Here is an 8,397-nt window from a genome sequence, read left to right on the forward strand (position 1 = left end):
ACAAGCTGACGACATGTCATTTGCATAAATTAGGAACAGTAGCGGACCTAGTATGCTTCCTTGTGGAACACCACAGTTTACTGTGAGGGGGGGGGATAGGGTACCGTTTACCTCCACCATCTGCTCTCTCCCCTCCAGGTAGGATTGCATCCAGCTCACTGATAGACTATCAAAACCAATTGCTTTTAGCTTGTCAATCAGAATGGTGTGATTGACAGTGTCGAAAGCCTTTTGTAGGTCCAGCATGACCATGCCGCAGTATTTGCCCGCGTCCACCTCTTGTTTGATGTGGTCGTTTAAATAGAGAAGGCATGTGTCAGTGGAGTGGGATGTTCTGAAGCCAGATTGGAATTCGTAGATTAGATTTTTTTCCGCAAGGTATTTTTCGACCTGTTCGTATACAATTTTTTCCATGACTTTCGAGATGGAGGTAAGGATAGAAACAGGGCGGTAGTTGCCTGGGTCTAATTTACTGCCTTTTTTGTGCAGAGGGGTCACTCTCGCAATTTTGAAGTCCTTGGGGACGTGTCCCTGTTTTATGGAGAGGTTTATTATGTGTGTGATGACTGGGGTGATGGCGGCTGCTGAGTCTCTGAGGAATTTGGAGGGGATGTTGTCATGGCCAGTGGCCTTGTTGGGTTGGAGGGCGCTCAGTTTTTTGAGTACCTCATCTGTTGTTACCATTTCCAGTTTGAAGTCGTGGATCTTGTCTCGTTCATTAATGTATAAACAATGAATTTATCCCATCTGGCACAGTGGCTCAGCGGTAGTGCTCAATCCTGGCAACCCAGTGACCGGTGTTCGAAACCCCGTGTTTCCAATATCATTTTTTGGAATATAATATTAATGATTATACGCCAAAGTAGCCTAGTTTCAAGTTAAAATATTATAAATCTACATGCATTGAGGATGTCATTCTTTATATAGCTCTCAACGTGCACCAAATTGAATTATTCCTACATCGCAAAAAGAAGGGGAAGACTAGGTTTCGAACCCCGGTCGTCTGCGTGAAAGTCAAAAGAAGAACCCGTTACACCACAGTGGAGATAAGTAAAAGATCGACTATACATCAATCAATGGGAAGAGAGCCGTATCGTTATTTTGTATAACAGTTTAACTAATTATTTTCGCTAGCAAGATCTCATTTGATTATTCAATCCAGCAGGCAAGTTTAAAGAAATATAATCTGATTGATTGAGGTAATGAGGGACTTAAAATTAGCCTATAGATAACGCATTTAACTTGTCGGCGAGGCGATTGAGCCGTACTGCAATATGTTACTAAAGTTTTAAATCAATTAATCAATCAATGCCGCTAGAGAATCAGGATCTCTGCTCTCGACACTTGCTGCCTTCTCGGCTGAGGCGGGCACGCGCACTTATCCTGGGTCTCAAGTCTGGCTTGAGTTAACGAGACTGAATCCACCTTCGAGGAACAGGAAAATCCCGGCTTCAAACATCGGGTTAACTGAATCTGGATAATGACATCTTGATCGACTTAGTTGAACCAGGTACGGGGAACGGGGCCCTGAGGGGATCTCTAAGTGTGTTTGGTCCGACTTTGCATTTGACTCAGGGGGACTGCATGGCCCTGTTTCCATTGTTCCAAGAGTTCAAGAACTTCACACCTATGTCATTCGGGTTGTCTGCCAAGGTGTCTGGTTCAAACCAAGATTTCTATCCAGTTTATAATTGTAGGTGTTTTAGCTCAAATGTCTGACTAAAATGTCAGTATTATTCAGTTTTGGTAGGCCTCTTATAGTACTTACTCTGCTATGACTCCAACAAAGCACTAGTCCACTTGGTATAATAGATATAAATAAAAAATAAAAAATATAATCTTTTTGTCTAGCACAGTCTCTGGAGCGTAACAGAAAGAAGCATTTTGTATAAAAGTATTCTGTACTTCTGTATGACAACTAGGGCTGGGCAATAAAACGATAACGATAACTATCGCGCTAAATTATTTCCTCGAAATAAACATGAAACGTGGTCGCAAAGTTTCGATATATCGATTTTCCAAGCTTGGATATGAGCACACGCACTAACAACCAATCAGTGAAGGAGATGGCCGACAGCGAAGGAGACCCGCGCTGCACCTCTGGGTAGAGAGGTAGGACTCCAGTAGTAAACAAGGCTGGCTAGGATAATTAGCTTGCACGCCGCTATTTTATAGTTTACGTGCCGAGTGGGTGTGTGGCGTGAATTCTGAGGCCACGGTTATAGTAGTGTGGGGTATGCGGTGGACGTCGTTGCAATGTATTGGGGCGGAACGGAGTATTTTAGGGTGATAGTTAGTACATTGTCATGGGATACACCGCTTGCTCTGGCTAACTGCTAACGTGCACGGACTGATGACGACATCAACTCGAGACATTCGCAGCAGAAAAACAAGTCTATTAATAGCCCGTCCATCGGCGCCGGGCATAAGAAGTTAATTAAACTTGACAGAAATTATATCGACGATAATTATCGATATCGAGTTATATGAAAATAATTTTATAATTTTATCGCGATAACGTTTTTGGCCAGCCCTAATGACAACTATTAAAGAAACTTGAACTTGAAACTCTCTCAGACCCCTCCTCTCTCTCTCTGTGAGTCTCTCTCTCAGACCCCCTCCCCTCTCTCCCTCCCCCCTCTCTCTCAGACACCCTCCCCTCTCTCTCTCTCAGACCTCTCCCCTCTCTCTCCCTCCCTCTCTCTCTCAGACCCCCCCTCTCTCTCAGACACCCTCCCCTCTCTCTCTCTCAGACCCTCTCCCCTCTCTCTCTCCCTCCCCTCTCTCTCTCAGACACCCTCCCCTCTCTCTCTCTCAGACACCCTCCCCTCTCTCTCTCAGACACCCTCCCCTCTCTCTCAGACACCCTCCCCTCTCTCTCTCAGACACCCTCCCCCTCTCTCTCTCAGACACCCTCCCCTCTCTCTCTCAGACACCCTCCCCTCTCTCTCTCAGACACCCTCCCCTCTCTCTCTCAGACACCCTCCCCTCTCTCTCTCTCAGACACCCTCCCCTCTCTCTCTCTCAGACACCCTCCCCTCTCTCTCTCAGACACCCTCCCCCCTCTCTCTCTCAGACACCCTCCCTCTCTCTCTCAGACACCCTCCCCTCTCTCAGACACCCGCCCCTCTCTCTCTCTCTCTCTCTCAGACACCCTCCCCCCCTCTCTCTCTCAGACACCCTCCCTCTCTCAGACACCCTCCCTCTCTCTCTCAGACACCCTCCCCCCTCTCTCTCAGACACCCTCCCCCCTCTCTCTCAGACACCCTCCCCTCTCTCTCTCAGACACCCTCCCCTCTCTCTCTCAGACACCCTCTCTCTCTCAGACACCCTCCTCTCTCAGACACCCTCCCCCCTCTCTCTCTCTCTCTCTGAGCCCTCCCCTTCTCTCTCTCTCTCTCTCAGACACCCTCCCCCCTCCCCTCTCTCAGACACCCGCCCCTCTCTCTCTCTCTCAGACACCCTCCCCTCTCTCTCTCTCAGACACCCTCCCCGCCTCTCTCTCTCTGAGCCCCTCCCCTCTCTCTCTCTCAGACACCCTCCCCTCTCTCTCTCTCTCTCTCTCTCTCTCTCTCTCTCTCTCTCTCTCTCTCTCTCTCTCTCTCCTCTCTCTCTCTCTCTCTCTCTCTCTCTCAGACACCCTCCCCCCTCTCTCTCTCTCAGACACCCTCCCCGCCTCTCTCTCTCTGAGCCCCTCCCCTCTCGCTTCCTCTCCACCCTTGCGTCATTGTTTTGAACGGAGCGTCACTCCTCGCCCCGGCCGGCTCGCGCGCACCCTTCTGTCGGACAGAGAACTGGCACAGGCTCGCGGGTGGAGGCGTGTGCCCCGTCCACCAATCAGAGGCCGCGCGGGCAGCCAGACCGCACATGTTACAGGCGGCGGTGCGCCGGTAGAGGCCGCTGTGGGGCGCGTGGGAGCGGCGCGCGGCACGGAGTCTGAAGACAACTGGACCCGGAGTCACAGCGCGCAGGCTTTCGCTGTGTTTGATCACCGGGAGAAGGATTGGAGAATATAACAGCCATAGAAGTCAGTTATTCGACGTGCGCGTTACGTTTGGTGGAAGTTGCTGTTGTTTTTTGCACAGAGACTACCGTTGTATTGAGAATTCGTGTACAAATGTCATTATCGTTCGGCGGACGTCAGTTTCTCCGTGTTTCTCCGCGTCCCGGCGGCTCGCGCGGAGCGCTGGTGAAAACAAACAGGGCGCGCGCCGGGAGAACGGGTCGCCGGTTGGACGATGAAGAGGTGTTGTTGCCGTTTTTGGTGCGTTTCTTTGTCGGTATTCGGTTGCCGTTTTACGTGCATTTGTTGTGCTTTCGAACACGTTAGTGCGTTGTTAGTCCAAGGAGCTCCGCCGTTCGAGCATGTTGCCGCCGTCTAACGTCTCGTCAGGCTTTCGGAGCGCGCAGTCTGTCCTCTCTCTGCGGGTTTGTGTTTTTCCCGGTGTTGTTGTTGTTTACCGCTCATTATAACTCGACGCTAATCGATATTATAAATTCACCGGTTTACCGCCTGGAACCGCCGGTGCGACGACATCTTTAACAATAAGCCATGCACACGCGGCGTCTGGTGAAACGGTCGATCCTCGGCAGCCGTGTTTATGCGCCGAGCCCGACGGGGGACGGCGCGCCGGTGGTGACCGGGGTGGTCCAGGCCGTCTCCTCCTCCGGTTCCTCCACCGGCAGCGGCGCCGCGGGACCGGGAGCGGGAGTGGGACCGGGAGCCCGGAGGAGCCGCCTCTACACGGTGCTGCTGCAGGACGGCAGCCTCGCGGAGTTCTCTGAGGACGAGATCGCCGCCGGCTTCAGCGGCCAGACTACTGCGGCCAGGGCACCGCTAGCGCTGCGGTCCAGCATGAAGGTGTGTGTGTGTGTGTGTTCTGCGCGCTCTGTGTGTGAGAGATGGAGGTGTGTGTGTGTGTGTTCTGCGCGCTCTGTGTGTGTTGAGAGAGAGGAAGGTGTGTGTGTGTGTTCGTTCTGCGCGCTCTGTGTGTGAGAGATGGAGGTGTGTGTGTGTGTGTGTTCTGGGCGCTCTGTGTGTGTTGAGAGAGAGGAAGTGTGTGTGTGTGTGTTCTGCGCGCTCTGTGTGTGAGAGATGGAGGTGTGTGTGTGTGTGTGTGTGTTCTGCGCGCTCTGTGTGTGTTGAGAGAGAGGAAGGTGTGTGTGTGTGTGTGTGTTCTTCGCGCTCTGTGTGTGAGAGATGGAGGTGCGCGTGTGTGCGCGTGTTCTGCGCGCGCTGTGTGTGTTGAGACTCGAGAGAGATGGAGGTGTGTGTGTGTTTCTGCGCGCTCTGTGAGAGATGGAGGTGCGCGTGTGTGCGCGTGTTCTGCGCGCGCTGTGTGTGTTGAGAGAGATGGAGGTGTGTGTGTGTTCTGCGCGCTCTGTGAGAGATGGAGGTGCGCGTGTGTGCGCGTGTTCTGCGCGCGCTGTGTGTGTTGAGACTTGAGAGAGATGGAGGTGTGTGTGTGTTCTGCGCGCTCTGTGTTTGTTGTGCGGTGTGTTTTGCCGCTGTGGTCAGGGGGCGACGTGGCTGCAGAGCGGCATCAAAACAACGAGCTGTCATCGCGATATCTAGCGGCATCAGAGAGATATTATTATTATTATGGGATGGACAAAGGGGCTTCGCTCTGATTCATGTTGTGATGATGACGGGGCCTGCGCAGTGTGTTTATGGGGGGGGGGGGGGGGGGTATGGTGACGGCAAACGAAACAAACACGCTCTGACTGCAGCATTTTCGCACCGGTGTTAACCCTTTCACTGCCACCGTCGGTAGTGTGTGTGGTAGTGTGATAGTAAAGGGTTAACCTTCTGCAGTGTGGCAGTGAAAGGGTTAATTACTGGCTGTAGTGTGGCTGTGAAAGGGTTAACCTTCTGTGTATTGTCGCGGTGAAAGGGTTAATGTTTGGTGTTGCAGCACAGTGAAAGGGTTAACTTGCCCCCGAATGCATATCTGCAGGGAAGAAGTGTGTGCGTGTGTGTGTGTGTAGGTGCGTGTAGGTGCGTGTGTGTGTGTGTGTTTTAATCAGTTGAAGCAACCTATAACCATTTTCCCCTTTTCTTAAAATAAAATACAACAAATATATTGTAATTTTATTATTATCAGCTAAATAATAATAGCAGAGGCGGTGTTATAGAGTTGTGCAGAATAATAAACCACGGGTGTTGTTGTTGTTGTTGTTGTGGTGCCCGTGGTGTCTGTGGTCCTGCCCTGGCAGTGACCTAATTGCCTCCATTTCCAAGTTGCAGCCTCCAGTCTAGTGTCACATGTCCTCAGACTGACTGAAGATGCTGTCAGGGAGGGCGTGCAACATGCTTCTGATGGAGAGAGAGAGAGAGAGAGAGAGAGAGAGAGAGAGAGAGAGAGAGAGAGAGAGAGAGAGAGAGAGAGAGAGAGAGAGGTGTGACTGACAGCGTGTACAGTCCTGTTTTGATTTGTTGTGTGTGTTCTGTATATGAAGTAGACGCCATGTGGTTATACCTGAAAGGTTATTTCAGTCACACAAAAATGGAAATTCTCTGTGCTTGTTATCACATGCGTGTGTGTTTTTTTCTCTGTGCTTGTTAGTAGGGATGCACCGATCCCACTTGTTCAGTCCCAATACCGATACCTGGGCTTTGGGTGTCGGCCGATACCGAGTACCGATCTGATCCCCATTGTTCAATTAATAAACTGTGTGCCTCACTGTGTGGAAGAGACTGGGATCATTATTTTGTGCAACATCAGGCTCGACTTAAAACATTACTTTCCTTAGTGAAACAAAATGTAACAAATTAACACATAAATATAAATGTACTGAATTGTTATTTAGTATTTTATTTATTATTATATTATATTATTATATATATTAAAAAAAATCCGATATATATATTTTTTTTATACCCGATCCAGCTATTTTAGTCATATCAGGCCGATATCAATATCTGATCGGTGCATCCCTGTCATCACGTGTGTGTGTTTTCTCTATTCACGGTTGTCATTTTGCTCGCTATTCCGGTAGTTTTGTGAATGATGGGTTTATGGGAATGGCTTTGATTTATCCAACAGCATCACTACAGCAGCTCACTGTCTGAAAAAGGGGATTGAAAAAAATCAAATAATGAAATGGACTTGTGGACCTTTTTAGTTGACTTGTAGTAAATAAATTGGAAAAAACAGAAAAGCAAAACCACCAAGATATGATTTCATTTGTATGCCTTCAGTTCACACACACACACACACACACACACACACACACACACACACACACACACACACACACACACACACACACACACACACACACACACACACACACACACACACACACGTACACACTTAAAAAAAAATTAAAATTAATTGAAGTAAAAATCTCCAAAATCTATCTGATTCCTCATAGTCTTGGTCCACCTCCTGAGTGTGGAGAGTCAGGATGAGACCATATGCCATTTGGAAGAATCGATAAATCGGGACAAAATTATGGATAAATATATAGATTTTTTAAATGATTATTTTGCATGTGTACTAAAAAGTTTTAAATACTTTTTTTTTTTTAAAGAAAAGAAAAATGTATTTAACGTTAGCGTGTGTGTCACGTGCACTCACTGTCGTTTTTGCGATGGTGTAGTTGGCCCATGGCACACAAATACATATTTTTATCGATAACAGCGTGAAATCACTTAATCGATAAGTGCGCAGTCTCTGCCTCAGGGGAGAGGCAGTGAGCCAGGGCTCCCTCAGTCTGTAGCACCCAGACCACTTATCGATTTATCGAAAACTGCGTGAGGTTTTTTTGCATGTGAAAAAAATAAAAATAGTTTAAAATACTTTTTTCTTAAAAAAGAAAAAAATATATTATATAACGTCAGTTCCGCTGTGTGTGTGTGATAATAATAAAAAAATATATCTATCTTTTTATATATATATATATATATATATATATATATATATATATATATATATATATATATATATATATATATATATATATATATATATTTTTTTTAAATGTATAACAATAATAAAAAAATCAATATTTATCGAGAATTTTGTCCCGATTTATCGATTCTTCCAAATGGCATATGGTCTCACCCTTACACACACAGCGCTGTATTCAGAGCAAGTCGTTGCATACGGCTGTTGCACTAATGGCGGCTAAACTAGTGCAGCCTCTAGACGGAGCATCGCAGCACAGTCTCTACAAGTCTCTACAGTTGCACTACAACCCATACCTCATCAGACCTTACTGTAAATTGTACCTAAATTGTACCTCATCCCATTTCTGCTTTGCACTGTATAGTATATTGTATATTATTATATTGTATAGTATATTGTATGGTAACTCAGTTACTTCTACTCTGCATTGTACATTGTATATATGTAACGGATATGTACCGCGATAGTGTGACCAGAGATGTGG

The 8,397-nt window shown here is 47.5% G+C and overlaps 1 protein-coding gene across 1 annotated transcript in view; it reads left to right on the top strand.

Moving 5' to 3' along the window:
* Window positions 1–4,254: 4,254 nt before the first annotated feature.
* Window positions 4,255–8,397, top strand: part of LOC311247991 (zinc finger protein 704-like) — a gene marked incomplete at its 3' end in the record, with an annotated part of 54,269 nt that continues 50,126 nt past the window's right edge. The window contains exon 1 of the mRNA XM_084338960.1: window positions 4,255–4,861. Within this exon, the coding sequence (XP_084195086.1) occupies window positions 4,553–4,861 (309 nt within the window). The 5' untranslated portion in view covers window positions 4,255–4,552. The remainder of the gene's footprint in view (window positions 4,862–8,397) is intronic.

Source organism: Notolepis coatsorum (assembly GCF_963971535.1).
Source record: "Notolepis coatsorum genome assembly, contig: SCAFFOLD_374, whole genome shotgun sequence".
NCBI classification, from domain to species: Eukaryota; Metazoa; Chordata; class Actinopteri; order Aulopiformes; family Paralepididae; genus Notolepis; species Notolepis coatsorum.